The sequence below is a fragment of the Polypterus senegalus genome, chromosome 13 (genome assembly GCF_016835505.1).
Source record: "Polypterus senegalus isolate Bchr_013 chromosome 13, ASM1683550v1, whole genome shotgun sequence".
Taxonomy (NCBI): Eukaryota; Metazoa; Chordata; class Cladistia; order Polypteriformes; family Polypteridae; genus Polypterus; species Polypterus senegalus.
The window spans coordinates 77,584,188-77,603,892 of record NC_053166.1 but is presented as its reverse complement, the minus strand read 5'-3'; the positions used below and the strand labels follow the sequence as shown (position 1 = coordinate 77,603,892).

General features: G+C 38.3%; 1 protein-coding gene across 8 annotated transcripts in view; it reads left to right on the top strand.

Moving 5' to 3' along the window:
* iqsec2b (IQ motif and Sec7 domain ArfGEF 2b) overlaps nucleotides 1-18,312 on the top strand; it is a 335,147-nt gene extending 316,835 nt beyond the window's left edge. For 7 of the 8 annotated variants that reach the window (XM_039774838.1, XM_039774837.1, XM_039774840.1 and 4 more), the window contains 7 exons: nucleotides 527-666; nucleotides 3,893-4,018; nucleotides 5,283-5,382; nucleotides 5,497-5,658; nucleotides 9,067-9,255; nucleotides 9,706-9,755; nucleotides 13,710-18,312. In XM_039774838.1, the coding sequence (XP_039630772.1) occupies nucleotides 527-666; nucleotides 3,893-4,018; nucleotides 5,283-5,382; nucleotides 5,497-5,658; nucleotides 9,067-9,255; nucleotides 9,706-9,755; nucleotides 13,710-14,969 (2,027 nt within the window). In that variant the 3' untranslated portion in view covers nucleotides 14,970-18,312. The remainder of the gene's footprint in view (nucleotides 1-526; nucleotides 667-3,892; nucleotides 4,019-5,282; nucleotides 5,383-5,496; nucleotides 5,659-9,066; nucleotides 9,256-9,705; nucleotides 9,756-13,709) is intronic. The other variant, XM_039774845.1, reaches the window with a different exon arrangement.
* Nucleotides 18,313-19,705: the final 1,393 nt, after the last annotated feature.

Sequence of the window (19,705 nt, the reverse complement as noted above, 5' to 3'; positions counted from 1 at the left end):
AAAAAAAGGTAGCTGACCGACAACTTTGAGAAGTTGCAATTAGCATTAGTAAATGTTCCACATCAGCTTCAACTGCTGATCTCAGAAAGTCACACTTCCATCTCCATCACTGTCTTTGTTATAGTTTCAGGAGTTGAAGTGTTTGATTTGATTAGGGAAAATGATATTCACAAAACATTCCGGTAAGAAGTAGGCTTTTGACGTTAAGGAAGTATGTAGTTTTTACAGCTCTCTTTATATACACATTTACCATTTCAGACCTTCATAAGTACCTTCATTTTGTTAGAGTGCCTTCAGAGATAATATTTAAACTCCTTTCGGTTTCCCTAAGACAGCCACTTTGATTTGTGTCTTACAAGTGTTATGCTTTTATTTGACTCACGACGTAACATGGTGGGCAAAGATTATTTGATACATGAGTTTATGCTAAAAAGAAAAAGTATTGTTTTCTTCCAGACTCTTTTTATGCCTTTTAAGCACTGCCACATTTTTGATTGACTTTTTTCTTTTTCTATAACTGCGTTAGGTGTTGATAATGGGCAGGACATTCCAAGGGACCTCCTAGTGGGGATCTATCAACGCATTCAGAAATGGGAGCTACGGACAAACGATGACCATGTCTCACAGGTTCAGGCTGTTGAACGGGTCATTGTGGGAAAGAAGCCTGTAAGTCCCGACTTATTCAGAATCCATTCTTTATATCTTGGAGAATGTTGAATGAAACAGTAGTGATGTGAGAATGACACACAATAAATATCAATGGAATATTATCAAGAACCCATGACACTACATAACTTTTCCACTGTTTTTCAGTTGCAGACGTCATTTATGTTATTTTAGAGAGTCGAGGCAGTTGTTTAGTTTGACATTCCCGGTGAATTGGTCCAGTCTGCTACTCAATTTGACAAACTCAAACACGTCTGATTTTGTCGTAAGTCAATGGGGGAAGACCAGGACTGGACCATCAATGAGCACTCAAATGGAAGTATAGTGCATACAATGTGACCATGAAGAAAGAAAAATCACTGGTGTTTAGGACCACATAAACAAGAAGACAGGCTCATCTGTCTGATGTCTTGCATTTGTCTTACTATGGCAGAATTGAAAAAAGAAAATGAACAAGCCAAAACTGCAGCTGAATTCACCATTCCTGGAAAGCGTTCAGCTTTCATACAGGCATAGACAGTGTCAGGCAGCATGTTAACTGGCTGTCAGCATACGGCAAACTCACAACACTCTGAAAATTTGAAACTGTGCCAAAAAGTTGTCACGGAGTTATGTAATTTGTTATCTCCTGCGATGCTTAATTGCATAATCTGACATCCTCAGGGAGACAAGTTACAGCAACCCTTCAACTAGAAATCATGTAATGTACCACCAGGTTAACAGAAATTCACATTTCAGAGATTGTAAGGGAAATATTAAAGAATAAGTTAACTTAAAAGTCTGGTTTCACAATTGTAGCATGCATTCACTTGCCACAAGCACTAACTTTATTACATCCATCCATTATCCAACCCGCCATATCCTAACTACAGGGTCACGGGGGTCCGCTGGAGCCAATCCCAGCCAACACAGGGTGCAAGACAGGAAACAAACCCCAGGCAAGGCGCCAGCCCACCACAGAACTTTATTGCATTGAACTGTATTTAGTAACTTTATTTAAACAATTGTCTTTCCATAAACAAATGACTGCATTGGGCTGGCACCCTGCCCGGGGTTTGTTTCCTGCCTTGCGCCCTGTGTTGGCTGGGATTGGCTCCAGCAGACCCCTGTGACCCTGTAGTTGGGATATAGCGGATTGGATAATGGATGGATGGATAAACAAATGAACAAAAATGAAAACAACAGATGTGTATAGGGAAAGTTCTGAGGTAAAACAAACTGGTGCTAATTAAAATAAAGTTTGATTGATGTTATTGAATGAAGGCAGAACTTGAAGCAAATTTAAGAGAATGGACAGGTAAATGTCTAGAGGGTAAATGAGATGAAAGCAAAGGCAAGTAAAATTTCACTTCACTGTGTACACATGACAGTTATGACTCTTTAAACCCATAAGCCTATAATATAAGACAAATGTATGTTACCAATATAGATAATTAAGGCTGTAAAAGGTGGATGAAAGGATTGTGGGTGTAAAATAGCCAGCCAGCAAAACCACATAAAGATTGTTAAATAACTCTTACTATTTATTTGCCTCACTTTCATCATTTTAAGCATATTATTAATCTTACTGCTGCCACATCTCCCACCTAACCACACTCTTAACCAGGCCTATATGGTAATGGTATGTCAATCATATCTGCTTTTGCCAGGCAACAGCAATTAACACCAAAGTGACCGGAAGAGTCATTCATTTATGTGTTATCATTCCTTACTATTATGCCACCTAGTGTTTGTTTTTCTCAGCCCCTTAGAAATTTTGTCATTTACACTTTATTGATGATTTCACCTTAATATTTTCTTCATTTATGACTATAGTTTGATTGACAATATCCCACAGTACTCCACTTTTTCATCTTGACAATTCAAATCTATATTAAGATAATACTGTTAGCAGCCATGTCACTTTCATGCTTTAGAGAATTTCCCCTGCTTTCTTGAACATGAACCAAAGAGAGTAACCAAGAGGCTTAATGTGGCCTGATAGTCATGTTATAAAACAGAATATGTTAAAGTCACATCCATGAAGAGGCTTTGAGATTCACAGACATACTTATCTATAACATTAATTTGCTCTGTCTTGAGGGATTGTTCTCTGTCTTCTGTAGGTTTTTGCAAGAGTAGTGATTGGGCATACATAGGTGAAGCTGACTTATTTAATAATAAAGAAAGCACTAGATGTTTTTACAGGTCAGTAGGAATAATAACCAAGGAATTTTATTCAAAAAGATGTGTACCCCCAAAATAGTTTGTATGTGTCCACCGCATCATGCTGCTAGGTGTGTAAAAAAAACTGCAAGATGCAGATGTTAGGGTGGCACTTGGTACATGGCCAGTGAGACAGAACAGCTGATTATAACCATAGTGTTTTTGCATGAATGGCACTGTCAGTAGAGTGAGCCTGTTACAGAATAAAAGACTCCTTCATTGTCAAAAAGCTCAGTTACCCATTTCAGCCAATGTTGCCCTCCTTTGGCTCAGCTGGCCCAGATGGTTGCTTTTTGCTGTCTGTGTTGGCTGGAAGAGACAAGACCCAAGTTTGCACCTTAAAGTCCCAGTAAGAGCAGCTCACTATTGGAATGCCACATGTATGAAAAGCAAAAAGCAGCTATCTTAGCCAGTCAAGGCTCAGATCAGGGAAAATCAGTTTAGAAGGTGAAATTAACATCATTGAGTTTTACAGTCTATCATTTATGTCACTAAAGAACATCACGTATCCATTCACCTGGGACCAAAATGAAAACATTTAGCATTATAAACAGGTAATACCTGACACTGGTTTTAACAGTTCTGATTTTCCACTTAGAAAACAGCACAGTAAACCTCATATAGATTTAGTTAATAAATCAGTAAGTAAACAGGAAAAGTCAGACCTAATGGTGAATGGAATGTTCGACTTTTCTTCATATCCATCGATTCCAATAAGTAGTGGTACTAGCCATGGAATGTGCACTAATCTGATTTCACATTATTTACAAAATGTGCAAATAAATAGAATTATCTTGCATTTTAAATAGGTTTTCTTCACATATTCTACACTATGCGACTACTAGAAGCTGTCCTGAGACTTGAAGTCTTGTATAGCGTGGTTTTAGGGAGGATGTGCACCAAGTATGATTTTTCTTTTACATACTTGCTGCTTATTGACCTTCTCCAAAATTCATCTTCTTTCTTAAATGGGGCTATTGCATTCCTGACCTTTTATCTTCCTTTGTTTCTCCTTGCCCAGGTGTTATCATTGCCTCATCGTAGACTTGTGTGCTGCTGCCAGCTGTATGAGGTCCCTGATCCCAACCGCCCACAGAGGACAGGTGTACACCAGCGGGAAGTTTTCCTCTTCAATGACTTACTTGTAGTAAGAAACTCTATGGTTATTAGTATGATGCAAATCAGTTATCAAGCACCACATATATATTATAACACTATTTAGTACAGGGAGATTCACTTGAAAGAGGCCCTGAATATTCTGTAATAACTCTTGCTAGGATGAAGCATCTGAACAAAACAACGTGCAATGTGCTCCTCAGTATATGGAACTTCGAACAAGCTGGGATGCCCCTGCGTCGGAGCGATGATGTAGGCGTCGGACAGCCGTCGCAACGTTTAACCTCTGTTTGCAACATACCACTTCACTCAGTCACTCGACTTCTCATCAGGATGGTGGTGTACAGTATTGAGCAGCGTGTGTTCATGGTGCGAACCTATTGGGTCACCAGTTTGTTTAAGCGATGTCAGAATCAACTGGATGATCACAAGTTAACGGAAGGTTTCTACCAGCAAGATGGAGCAACATATCACACATCAGCAAGGAGCATGGCAGAAATTGAGTCCTTCTTCGGCAACAGGGTAATTTCAAAGGGGCTTTACCCACCATGGTCGCCAGATCACCACCAGACTTTTCCATTGGGGTATGCTCAAAGGAAAAGTCTATCGGAACAAGCCTTGCATTGTGGAAGATTTGAAGGAAAACATCCAATGTGAAATTACTGCTATTTCCCCTTGACACTTGCTGATACCTTCATGAACATGGAGCGCCACATCGAATTGTATCCGGAAAGAAAACGGAAACCACTTCCAGCATCACATGAAATGCAATCGCTTACATATACGTCAAGGTATATAGCGTATTTTATTGGTTCAGATTGCTTCGTCCAAACGGGAGTTACATCACAATATTCTTTCAAGTGAATCTCCCTGTAGCTAGGAGAGTGTCAGTGGAATTTTATTTCTTGTATAACTCTATACTAATGAATAGAACTTCTTATTCTAGTTCAGTGACATAAATCCACTAGGTGCTCCCTACGCTTAGGTTCATTGTTACAAACGCGGCTTCACTGTGTACACTGTTGGGATGAAATCAGAATTGAGATTTTGAGTTGTAGTAAGGCAAACATTCTAGTAATGCAATAAGCATGTAAGAGATTATATCCGTAAAAGTGGCCCGAGGTCTCAAATCTCAGTAACATTTGCTGGAAAATATCTTTCATCCCAATGGCTGCTTCTTCTGAGCAAAAACTGGTACTGGTACTGTATTTCTCAACAGTCAAGCATGCCAAAGAATATTCTAGCTTCTAATGGATTACATAAGACTTTTATTCAGCATATGTGTCTTCTCACAGGTAACAAAGATCTTCCAAAAGAAAAAGACATCAGTAACATACAGTTTTCGCCAGTCTTTCCCTCTGGTGGAGATGCAAGTACACTTGTTCCAAAACTCATGTAAGCTTTTTGATTTCTTCCAAAATTGATGTGAATTGTTTTGTCTGTTTGCTTTATTTGTGATTTTAGTTTCTGAATTCATACTGAAATAACACACTCTTTTCTACTCTTAAGACTACCCCTATGGCATCCGACTGACATCAGCAATTCCAGGTGGGGAGAGGAAAGTTCTCATAATCTTTAATGCCCCAAGTCAACAAGACCGAACCCGGTTTTCAAGTGACCTACGAGAAAGCATTGCTGAAGTCCAAGAGATGGAGAAATACAGAGTGGAATGTAAGTGCACTGGCAGTGAAGCAGACTATTATTACATAAAAAGTGTTTTAAGCAGAGAGATTTTTGTTATTAACATAAAATGAGACAGTCAATAGATACATTATATGTCGGTTGTAGTATAATTGGAGTCGTAGTGGTTGGAAGTCCATGATTTGTTTTGCAGACAGGTAAACAACATGATGATAAATTACTTTTAAGAAATCCCCTGCAAAAAAACTGTGAGAATCAACAGCTTGCTTGTGGCTCACTGTGTGCTCCTAACTACTTACTGTGTCTGTGGGGCAACTTAGAGTAGAAGGAGCTGATGAATTTAAGAACATAACAAGAATTGTGATGAACTTCCTAATATTTTAGCGAGACTTTATCCTTAAAATTCTTCACATTTGTGTTCCATGTTCTAAGTGAAGAACTCATTTTAAAGTAGAAGCTTGTGTCACCTTGTCAGATATTTTGCATAATTGTAAACACACTATGTGTACATTCTATCCACTGATTTGTGCAACTGTGTAAAATCTGCATAGTGCAAGAAACAGAGAGAGAAAGTTAGGTATTAGCATATCAGAAAAATGAAGCAGTAAACAGATAATTAGATAGGATATAAAGGTTAAAGCAGTTAGTGCTTCTTTAGTGGTACACCATTGAGGCAGTCAAAATGTTAAATATCACTTATACTTAAGTCTCAGTTTACCTAATGTGTACGATCAAATATTCTGTATTATATAGTTTAAAAGCATTAATTTACATTAATATCATTTTCCATAGCAGCTTTTAAATAATCTCTTAGACCTCTCAATTAGAAGAACTGAACTGCTTTAAGTAAGGACTGTTTTACTGAGAGGGAGCTTCTGTATATAAAACGACAAGCAAAAATATTTAAGGGGTCAGTGTTCTTTGCGAAGACGTTTCTGACAGTAATACCCCATGTTATCTTATCAAGGGTGCTACAAGAATGGAATCCTTAGGCCACCATTGCCTTTCTATACCAGTTATTGTTTGAGTTAGACTTCTGTTCACGTATTTTCCATCCAGATGTATCAGTTTAATGTGGATACAAGATCCTGTCTGCGGTGCATAGTAACTCCTGCCCTGCTTGTGAACTTCATGGAAACCACATCAGGACACAGCCATGACATGGTTAGCCAAAGCCAAAGACATGGCTATGTTAAGTTGGCCTCATGGCCAGAGGCAGTAAAAGATCTGCCAATTTTAGCAGCTGCTAAAAATGATGGTGAAGTAGGTTCAAGTCTTCGAAGTTTTTAGTTTAGTGATTGTGAGTACAGGCTGCTAAATTAGTTTGTTAAACAGTTACCTTGCTCGCTTAATATGACAGAATAAGGAGCCAGTTATGCTGGCTTCAGTGTCTACTGATCACAGCCTGCTGGGAAGATATTTTGGGAAGAATCAGGTCACTGAAGGAATTCTCTCTTAGATGGCCTGGAAGTACATGGGCACACTACTACTACTCCTCTCATCATTGTTGTTTGTATCGCTATCACAGCATTTGTGGTGTTCCAGTTATACACTTTTTGTCAAAAAACACCTCTTGCTGTTTTTGCCTTTTGAATGGAATTGCTTCAGTATAACAGGGTTCGTCTAGTATTGAGTCAGGTGGTGGTTTATAAAAATGCAAAATTAGTTAATGCTTTTATCCAATACAGCACACCTTTTCAAGATAGTAAGGAAAGTTCCAAGGTAATATAACCAACCACAGCCCCAGGTCTTATAAAAGACAAATAAGTGCTTCACTCTACATAAATGTGTAGACTCATATTCTTTACAAAAACACATGTAAAACAAAGGTAAACAAATAATTAAAAACTTACACACTTCAGTGCTACAGACTGGTTTATTTAATTGTTGTTTGGAAGGCACACAGGCAAATCTAGCATCATCATCTTACGAAAACCTCACAAGGGCCAGAATATTACAGATTTCCAAGAGAAGCTTGCAGGTCATTTGGACCCATGTCATAGGCCGGATATGGCCCTGGGTCTATTGTTTGCCCAGCACTGCTCCACATTCAAGTGAATGGGCATATGTGGTTGGTTGTTTCTGCACTCAAATATTGTGTAGGGGTTTGCAGTTAGGGGTCCTAAGCAATTACAGTATGTAACCCTGTAACAGTTAGGATATTATAAATCTGAGTAATTTAAAACAAATGCCGGTGTAATTATCTGTAGTAACAGAGTGCATATCAGTGAAATAGCCATTCATTACAGCACCTTTCAGCAAGTAAACGACACTGTTGTCCAAAATGTACAAATTATAAATGGCTGCTGGCCAGTTTGTAGCTACAATTAAAGGTATTCAGATTAGCATTAGATCATATAGAGATTAATAACGTTTACTTTTTTCTTTTGTTAACATACTGTAGACAAGCTCATTTTCTTACAATGGGAAACGTTTCAGCACCACGTACTTCTCAATCATTTGCAGCCTGGTTACTTCTGGCATGGGACAAATGAATTTACTGTGGCATTAGTTAGGCTATGCCAATCAATACTACAGGAATTATTCACTTGATTGAAATATTCTTGCAATATTCTGGACTTTGCAGGAGTCTCTAGAATGTCCAGTGGCTTATGGTTATGAACAGAAACTGGCTACAATAAATTATTCCTCCTTTCCAGCCTATTCTTTGGATTATTATAATGTTACAATAATATTTCTCTGCCGAAGCAGTGTTGCCTGATGAACTATTTCTCATTTTCTATATAAAGGTCAGATTTGTAAATGTCAGGGAATACTCTATGCCATATACCTGGTGTTAGCTAACTATTCTAACCAGGAGAGATCAAAAATTGTCATGTCCAGTTATCTCATTGGTAGAATGTGCTCAGCTAAGTTAGACAGGTGAATTCTTGATTGCGTTTACGCTAGCGGTATACCTTTCTAGGACGTCTTAATGTTTTAATTATAACCAATCACCTTATATCATGCTCCTTTTACACTGATTTGCATTTTATACTACACTTTGTCATGTCTTGTCACATGACTGAGTAGAGTACTTACAATTTTACACGTGTTCTTTGTATGACACTCTCACAGAGGACGTTAATGAGAATTAAGATGAGTTTTCACATTTGCACTGCTAGAAAGTTGCAAACACTAAAGACTGCTGGGAAAAGTAAGCGCACTGGATACTTCAGTGTCTTACTGTAGACAGGAGTTTGCAAATGAATGCACATTTGACCTACATCCAAATCAGGGAAGACAGACAAATTATACATGAGAACAATGAAAAGTTTGGGGGTCAGAGTGTGTCAGTAATTTTTGTTTAACTTTTTAGGTGCTTTGTTATAGAAGACAACATATTTATGCATTATATGTATATATACATATATACCTGTATGTGTATATGTATATATCAATGGCATGGTTTTCTGATCTGTTTCCTCTGCAATACAGCTGAACTGGAGAAACAGAAAGGAGTCATGCGGGCAAGTTTAGCAGGACCAGGGCCTGTGGTCGGTGGAGTAAAAAATGACACAGTGAATGGAACTTTGAACCGCCCCAGTCTGGATGACAGCTATGCAACAGGAGAAGGACTCAAGCGGACAGCGTTGAGTTCTTCTCTGCGAGACCTGTCAGAAGCAGGTATGCAGGAGATTTTTTGTGACATCTTAATGCAGTATCTTTATTATTAAACAATACATATTAAAAGAAATATTCAGAATTCCTTACGACATTGGCAAAGTTTCTGATTAATAAAAACTATCACACTCCTTTTCACTTTTTTGAGTTTTCACTGTTTGAGGTCAGAATTTACTATTTTAATTTCTAGTTAGGAAAATATTTGTATTGTGCATTTCTTTCCTTTGCAAAAATATGTATTTGTTTTTTCTTCCTTACAATACTTACTACTTGGCTGCTATAGCAGGTTTTCAACTGTTTAAAGATAATCTATAGTATCTCGGTAAACTATTATTTTGGACATGCCACTGTCAGCTTTGTGCCTGGGTATTTGAGTATTTGCTTATTTAGAGGTCCTGTCATTGGCCAGGTTAGACAAACATCTTTAATGTTGCTTTCCCTGATTGGATGCAGGGAAACGTGGCCGCAGGAACAGTGTTGGATCTTTGGACAGCACAATTGAAGTAAGTGGTGCTTAGTAGCTCCCAAGTTATCAACCCCATCTTTACCTTCGCATGCAGTTTCTGTGTTGTTAAGATTGGTGTTGTTTTGAGTTTTTCATAGTTTAAGGCCCAGGTGTGTTTTACATTACTTTGTTATTTTTATTTTGTCAAGTGTGTTAGGCTTAATTAAACAGCAACAAGAGCTGGGGTCCAAATAAATGTAAATATTGTGTTTAAAGAATATTTAGAATTATTTAACAGACTAGGGAGTTACAGGTGGTATATACTGTACATAGCCAGGGCAGAAGAGGAAAGGGTTTTGTTCAGTGAATTAGGCAGATATGTTCTAAAGAGAAGTAAATCTGAATGAGGCAGATTTAGATTTTCTGTAAAACTGTTGTGGGCCACATTGAAGCAAATGGACATGGACTAAACTTGCTTATATTGTAGGCAGACAGAAAGGTGCTAAGGTCAGAAAGAGAGTACACACATAATATGGCTATCTAAACTTCTAGTGAGCCGTACAAATGTCTAGTAATTTCAGAAATATACACTAACAGAAAACTTCTAGAGTTAATTATGCATCCTATGGAGATAGATGCTAGGATAAGAGAGATTTATACTTTGATGCAAGTAGGCCAAAAGATATTAAGGTGGTTACACCCTTCTTGTGATTGTAGATACATAAAGTTGTCAAAAATATATATATGTCAGTTTCCAATAATATACCTAACTTACTCTGTGACTAAACACTACTAATAAAATGTAATATTAGAAAGAGATTCATCATTTAGATACATTCATTCTTAACATAAACTAGGGGAACATAACCATAAATTGGTCAAGACAGGCAAGACTTGCAGTTAAAAAATGAATGCCAAAGTAAAGGTAGACACATGTTGGCACTGGAGACAGATTGACTTGAGTAGTTAGTCATAGGGATAGATTCAGTTTTTAAACATACCGTATTGGACTGGGTCGATGGATTAAGCCAGCTGACAGTACAAATTGAATACCATCTGTAATTATTTATGCATGAAATCTGCTTATGTGATGTTCTTGCATGTGAAGCATGTCCTTCGTGTCTTGTCGCTGTTGTGGATCTTTTTTTTTGTGCCTACCATCCCAGAATTAATGTAAAGACTAATTCTGCTGTTCGGTATGAGAAGAGAAACTACATGCCATATCTACAGTGCTTGTATGCATGAAGTCCTACCTGCCTATCTACATTCAGATTTTGTATGCAGTGAGCTGAAGAAGTCAACTGTGGATGTGGTTGTTAGGAATTTTTGGATTCCCAAACCTTTTTTTTTTGTGTGTGTGTATCGTATCCCATAATATACTTCATTCATACAAAAACTTTGCTGCCAAAAAATCAATTTTTAATGAGGCCTTTCAACAATATTGTAGGAAAAAATAGTAATTTAAAAGCAAGCATACATTGACCTTTATACATATTATTTTATTATTATAAATAAATATATATATATAATATTATATAATTATATTATATATAATACAGTATTACATATAATATTAACTAGATTTTACATTATTCTCATAAACTGGTCTAATTTCTTTGATATATGTACAGTATGCTTAGGCACAACCAAAAGTACTGCAGTGGAGCAAAAACACATACTGGACAGTAAGTCTGAACAGTTTCGATCAGATAACGTGGGGTAAACTACCCGTTCATTTTCTGAACAAAATAAATGTTAGACTTGAAAGCATGAGTGCAGAAGTATGTCCTGGAATTAACTCTTGATGGGCCACCATTCCTCCACAGGTGACACTTATGCATTCATCCAGATTCACTTAGACTGGGCCAATTAAAACACGGTCAATGTAACCTGCACATTTGGCAAGTGAGAGGAAGCTCATAAGTCAGAAAAAAAAATCATATGCACATAAGGAGAATGTGCAGACCCCACACAGACCATGCACAGGTCAATACTGGAACCTGTGGCTCTAGATCTGTTCAAACACTAGCAGCTACAGTAAACCCTGATCTAGCATGACGCTGTGAAGTGATGCCAGACATTCAAGTGCTTTCTAATTAAGTAACAAATGCCTAAGTGGTTTCACACATCTGAGGATGGACAGTTAGTAATATGGGAGTGAACCTTAGATGTTAACTTTTGCATATACTTAATATAATCGACTGAGAGGATGTAGTTCTGAACAAAGCCCAGCCAACCCCATCCTGTTCAGAATATGACATGGGCTTTTGATGAATGGAGCTAGATGTATAATTACTAATAATGTAAAAGTCTTTATTCTTGCACTGCCATGTATTAGAATATTACTTGGGCATAATTCATTTTTAATGGTCAAAATCATATTTCATGCACACCAGAAGAATAACTGAGTAAACACCACATGTAAATATTTTCCTGTCTTCTCTCTGAGATGACTGATTCAGTTCTGTACTTCTACATATCAGCTTTTGCTCCCTTTTCATCTTCCTTGACCAACTGTATTGAACACATACAGCAGGGATCGTTTGATGAAAAAATTAAGGGGGACTCAGTATTCTACTGCCTCCTGCTGGTCTTAGCCCTTGGTACAACAAAAGTCACAGAGGGTAAAGCAGAATTTAGAGTCCCTTCTGGGCATCTATATAAGTAGGTTCAGAAAAGAGGTATTTAACATTTTTTATATTACAAATATGGCACAGAATAATACAATAATTATATAACATATACCATAGTTAAAAGTTTTTGCAGAACCTGAGCTACTGCTACATTAAGTTTAAGGTTTACTGTGAATGTTACTGATATAAATTCCTGCTTTGGTTTGACTAGAATAAATGGCGTGAAAATTAACAGCATGATGGTGCATAGAATTGACATGTAAAATGCTTCTTGAAGTATACTATAAGAAATGTAGTTGAGAGGTAGCCATTGTAGCCATTCAGGCTCCTGGGAGGTTCTAGATTAAATTACTCTCTTCTGTTTTGGAGAAGTACATCAAACCTGTGATCAGATGATTTGCATATTTATACTAGTTTTAACTTCCTAACACAGTTCACAAAAGCATGATTAGTTTATTTGTTAATGCCAAGTGCATAATAAACAAGAACTTGTTTTTTTTGTACTCTACATACACAAGCTCAGCAGCAGACTGTGGTCTATATCTTATTATCCAAAATAAGGAAAGCAGGTTTAATAAAATGGCCTGGCTAAGGCATTTGACTGCACAGCACAATAATGTTGGTTTAATCTCAATTATTGATGACTGTGCTCCAGTTGTTAAATAAAAGTGTTTGTGAACAGTTGAACTACACTTCTGTACTTGTAAAGCATCCTGCCTTGGTATTTGTCATACAGTGGTTCTATAATGTAAAATGTTTTTGATATTATTAATGTCAAGACCATGCTGTGCTGCCTCAAAGTCCTTGGAAGTGGCACATTTTCCTTTTTTCCAAGGTAAGAGCAATACAACTGATTATATAGTCTGCATGATTTTACATGGGATTTCCTAAGGAATATACTATTTTGATAACTTAAACCTTTTGGAACAGCAAATTCAGGAGCCCATGTTAATGTTGCATTTGCTCATTAACTACATTACAGTGTTACCACTCATGGACTAGTAATGTTTAATTTAGTTCACATCTACCAAATTAAGGTTGGCTGGGACGGCTAAAGCGAATAGTTTTATCCATATTTTGTGCTTACACTGTAACAATTTCAACAACTCAAAAGGTCCTCAGACAATGACAGTTGTACTTTTGGAGGCTCTGGTAAATTATACCATTGTCAACAGATCTAAATCATGGTGGTAGAAGTCAAAAACACCAGGCTGGTACTACAGGAAAAAAATGAGGGGTTAAGGTGTAATTTCTCACAATAGCGCATATGGCTAATGGTCCTTTTTGGAGCAAACCAATTAGCAACTGAGTCAAAATAGCATGCAAGTCAAAGTTCTATAATGACTCTCTCTCTCTCTCTCTCTTTCTCTCATGTCTAGGGCTCCATTATTAGCAGTCCCCGGCCACATCAGCGTCTCCCAATGGGGTCTCCAGGATGTTATGCCACAGATGACTACAGACTGCACAGGCAAGTCATGGCAGGAGGAGGGTCAGCCCCACTTGGTGGAGGTGGAGTCACTAACAGCAGCTCAGGCTCTTTCCTGGGCTCCCTTTTCGGAAACAAGCGCTCTAAGCCTGGTCCAATCATTCCACCAGGACCACACTATCCAGCTCCTGTGCCTCCTCCAACCACTGGAGGTCCTCCTCCACATAGCCCATCCTCCCTGAGTCAGTCTGAAGGTGGTCAGTCTAAAATACAGGCTCTACATGCTCAGTACTGCCACAGTGCACAGCCAATGTCCTCAAGTCAACCACCACCTCCCTATCATCATCACCACAGATACCATATGCAGACTGTCCAGATGGTACCCCCAGCCCCACCACCAGGACAAGCCCCACCTCCACCTCATCACACCATTCAAAGGGGATCTCTTCCCAAGAGAGGTCCCCAGTCTGCTTCCCAACATGCCCAACAACAAATGTCCCAGCTTTCCCAGCTTTCTCAGCACACGTTGCATGGACGCTATGCTAATCTATCCAATTTGTCCAGTATTGCCAACATTTCTAATCTCGGAAATATTCCTAATATGGCTTCACCTCTTCCACCTATGCCTCCTCACTCACCCCTCCCTCCTCCGCATTCACCACTTCCTCAGTACTCTCCATACCCAGTCCAGCAGACACTGCATTCCCAACATGCTATTCAGCGCCCTAAACCCCAGCAGCAACACTTTGTTTTTGCTACTGGAACCACCTCCACTGCCTCCCACCATTCTCGCCATGCCCAGCAAATACAACATTCAGGTCATGCCACCCATCCAGGGCATTCTCACCAATACGTGTCCCAGTACCCTCCACTGTCCTCCATCCCACCGCCCCCATTCGCTGCCCCGCCCACTTCCCCCCTTACCCCCCTCACCCGCTGTCGCCCTTGCCACCCCAGCACGCTGGCCAGTCGCAGCAGGCCGCGCCGCAGGGGGGCCAGGGAGGTGCGGGTACTGGGGGCAGCGGCAAATCCAAACCCATCAACCGCATCAGTACCGTGGTGTGAGAAGGAGGGGGGTCGGGAGAGGGAGAGTGCGCAGAAGAGTGCGAGAGAGAAGGAAGGTAATCATGAAAGTGTGGAGCTGCTGTTAAACACAGTCTTCATCCATCTCCCCAGTTGGAAGGTCAGCACCTGTCTCCTGCCTTTGATATGAACCCATGTGCAAACAAAAACTATTGCAGGGCATCAACAATAAAAGCATGACACCAGACACAGTGACTGCATCCATTTGGGATCACCAAGACTGTCTTGGACGACATGCCAGTGTGTGTCCCTGGGACGTAAATGTGCCAAATTTGTCTGCCATTGTACGCCAAATTAAGAATCCTCCAGCTTTTCAAGCACTCAAGGAAACCTTTGCCAGACCTACAAAGAAGATGCTCCTGCTGACCACTTGACACCCGAGACAAGTGGACCTGGAGTGGATGGAGAGGTCATAATCATCTTTTTATCAAGAACTCCAGAAAATAGTTAAGCTGATTTGTGAAGACAATGATGCATTGTCTGGCATGATAAATTAAAACAGAATATTAGCATGTAAGCAGTAAGATTAAAATTAACCAAGGAAAAATGTGCAAAGGGTTGTGAGAAAGTGAAGCAGACTGGTAGAATTAGCTGTTTTTGTTTTAGTTATAATGATAACATTTCATTTTGGTAAAAGGAAGAGTTTGACTGGGTGTATGCAAGTGTCCCTGGGCGCTGAACAAACTTGTCAAATGTAGGCTCACGCTTCTTCCAGGCAATAAAGGGGCTCATATATGTGCACAGGGCAAATTAAATCTTTTTTAGCACATGGAAAGAAGAATTTTACTTCTTAATAAAGGGCTTAAGTGTTTTAATCATCCAGAAATTTTGTTTAATTTGCACTGTGCACATGGGAAAAAAAATCAAAACCAAGGCACACACTTCCAAGTGTATAAGAACTGGCCAACTCTCAGATTTCTTGCAAAACTGTCTTCAGTGAAAATGAAAACTGTACTAATGTTCACCTAGAATCCCAAAACAGCCAAACTGACACTCTGAAAATGTGCCTGTTCCGAGCTGTTCTGTTGTGATTCCTATGTAGAGGAGTACAGAAAATGATGTAGAGTTTATGCGGAGCGAATTCAAAGTGCAGTGGATGAGATACAAACAGACTGAGGTAATTAAAAGATGCTTTTAGAAACAGTCGGACTTGTAGGACATAGACAGGTAGAACAATGCCCAAAGTAGTTGTATAAAGCTAAAATACGCACTAACTATGACAGACAGAAAGATAAGAGACACAACAACACATTTTTTAGATAGCCTAGAGCATGAAGTAAAAAGACAATCTCAAATAAGAGGGGAGGCACTAGGGCAGAAAATAAAACCTGGAGACACAAGTAGTAAATAACAAGAAACAGGGCATGGTAGAGCTTGAAACAAAAAGATAAGAACACAAGCTATAACATGAAGTAGACAAACAAAAAAGGGCACACCCAGGCTGGAATTACACATAAAAGAAATGCACTGGAATACAAATGACATAAAGGGACAGGCCATGTGTTAAAAAAGTTTCTTAGCAAAGCTGTATAGGTTTTAAAGTACAAGCATCCATGAGCAGTGAAGTGTCTTGCAGCATTTACCCATTGCCTCATACAGGTTGGCAGTTGTGGCATCCAAGTAAGCCTGGTAGGATTCACCATGTGACAATCTCACAGAGACTAAGAAAAGGAGACAATCATCTCTAGACTGAGTGACAGACAAATTAATATCACTGAGTAGTTCTTCAGATTGAAAATGGACCTGGCTTTCCCAACTCCAGTTAAAGACAGGTTGCCAAAAAAGTGTGGTTTTTCATATTGTTCAGTATACCCAGCATGTATTTCACCACAACAGAGATAAAAAAAGTGTTGCTTCAGCCCTGCAAAAATACCAGGAGGCACTGGGGACACATGAAAATGAAGGAACATGTGATGGATTCCTACAACAGAAAGAAGAATTTCATAGACTTTTTAAAAAATAAATTAGAAAATAGTTTAGTTTTTTTTTTCAGTTTAATTTGCTGCTGCGAGTTTACACTTGTTCTGGACACCCACGTTGCAATGTAACTCACTACTAACTGGCATGAGTAAAACTGGAGCAGGTGAAGGATAGGCCAGGCAGGTTTACAGCTCTGACGTCCGCACTGACTTTAGGGAAGTTATGAAACTGTTATCCTCGAGCTGTGACCCTGAATCAGCAAGTCCCTTGACTTGTATGTCGTAAGTAAGGAAGGGATTCAAAGTGTAGAATGTGAAATATCACAAAAACGGGATTGTGAAGACCAACTCTATATTAAAAATGGACAACAGAAATTACTGCAGGGTTATAAAAGCATATCATGTGGTTCACACCTACAACTTTACGATTTATTTACTAAAAACCATAAGAATTAGGTGTGAATATTTCTGTTTTCCTTCCAAAACATTGTAAAATTTTAGCTGTTGCATACATTTTTTGTTTCTCTTCTCATCTTTTGCTAGGCTTACAACAAAATTCAATTTTAGTCAGTTACAAGTGAAAAAAGTGAGAAGAAATTAGCTCTGTTGACCAAAGGTGTCAAAACATCAAATCTAAACATTCTAAAGGTAGAGCTGGGTTAAGTTTCATGTCTCTGAATTCCCAGAAAAGTCAGACTTGTTAGCAGAAAACGTGTTACTCAATACTACTTGAAACAAATGCAGGGGTCAAAGAAGAACTGCCCAAAGATTGCTCAGTGAGTAGGTGAGTTAATTGCAACGCAGCCAAATTAGGCATGGATTGCTTGCCTCTAATCCTTTATTAACGCTCGAGTCCTGATGCTCCTGTAGAACCCTAAGGACAATCTACGTTATGCTATAAAGATTAGTGAGACTCTCTCAATAGCCAAGCATCCAACCAATGGACCAGAGTTGGAAGGATTAGATGCTGGCAAATCCAGAGCTCAACAAAGAGGACAGGTGTTGTTTTAATTCTGGAAAAAAAAAAGAGCCTATTTTCTGCCAACAGTGTTATTGATTATTATTATTATTGAGAAAAGAAATTATTCTTCTTATGCTGAACAATGGTATATATAAAGTTATACATATAAATAATATAAATATAATTAATTCTTCAGAATATTGACTGTATATGGCTGCTTGACAACGTGTGGTTGCTGTGTGAAATATTTATAATAACTATTATTGATTATTCTATTTCTAGCGCTATTCTGTATGTTTTATTTTTTTCATCCTATTATGATGATAATTAGACCGCTCAGTTTTTTTTTTTTTTTTTTTTTTTTTTTTTGGACAAAATGTTTGATGAAGTTTTGTGATTTTTTGCACATCAATTTATTCATTCCAGTGGTCAGTTATTAAACAGTGTGCGCAGCACGTTGTGAGGTTGAATTTTTTTCACTCTGTTGTTTTTTTTTTCAATTTGCAATGCAATGATATTTTCTTCATTGACAACTTAAAATGAACAATTTATACATTTATGAAGATACCATATAGAGATTTTATTGAAGACTGCAGAATTCCTGTATGCCCCAATGCTGCTTTCTCCTTGACGTGATTTTTTCCTACCCAATGTTCTGTCCGAGTCTCTCTCTGCTACCTTGCTCTCACCATCCCAGCCCCTTGTATGACATAGCTCTCCACCAGTCTCCCTCTGCCCATGCTCCTCAACTACCAGTTCAGGTATTGATGCATACAGCTTTGCACCTGCTGCTGGATGGTGCCATGTGATACACATTCCTCCTTAGTGTTAAGGCAGTATGTTGTTTTGTAGTCTTGTATATCATCTCCAGTTCCATCTGTGGTTTCCAGTTCTTACCCATTAATTACTTTTTCACTCACAATTCTGTCATATTTCTTCATAAACTTGACCTGTAACTTTTGTAAGCAAACTGGCATGGAATGATGCCACTTTTATTAAGTCTGGTTTGCATGTCATGTTCAATATTTATATTGTTGTTTTGGGCTCATATATATATATATATATATATATATATATATATATATATATATATATATATATATATATATATATATATATATATATATATATACATACACACACACAGTATTTCTTTTTTCTGATTACACTAAATCAGAAAAAAGTCAGGAGTGTGGCTATCTATAGTTTATCCACCCATATTTATGAACCAACCACTGTCATCTGTTGAAGTATGGTATCATCTCTGAATTGAACTGGCAGCTGCATGATATCATGGATACTGATATCCTAATTATTATCATTGCTTCTGCCATCACCTCTTTATCTTTTTTCCCCCATTATGCATTGTGTGCTATGTGTAAAGGAGGCTTCACGATGAGAGGCAAGAACTGGGAGGGAGAGACCAGTTAGTGGAGACATAACAATATGTTTTGTCTACTTGAGTCACTTTGAAGTCCCACAATGTCTTCCCATTGCATTGATCCAGCATGAACCCTAGTAGGAACCTGCACTTACTGAATGATGCTGTAAAGGTCTGATTGTAAATATTACATAGTATAAATATTCACTATGGAATGGGCTGTGCCATGTCTCCATGTTTTGGGGGTGTGTGTATTTGTGGGACAGGTCTGGGATTAGCCACAATTTTTGTTTGTTTTATCTTGTTAATGTGGGGAAATGCAGGGATTGTTAAAAAGTTATATGTAAGAGCAGTTAATATTCTTAAAATATATGGAATTTTATTTATATATATATATAAAGTTTAAAATATGTGAATATTTAATGCTTCAGAAATTTAAAAATGTTCTTGCTGTGAAAAAAAACTGACTGTTGTGTTGTTTTTATTCAGGAGATTGTTTGATATCCTTTGGTAAACAGGTTATCTTCCAAGAAAGGACACAGATATAGCATAAAATAACAAGGAGTGAGGTCACATCCGATAGTACACCTAAAAACACACGTTTG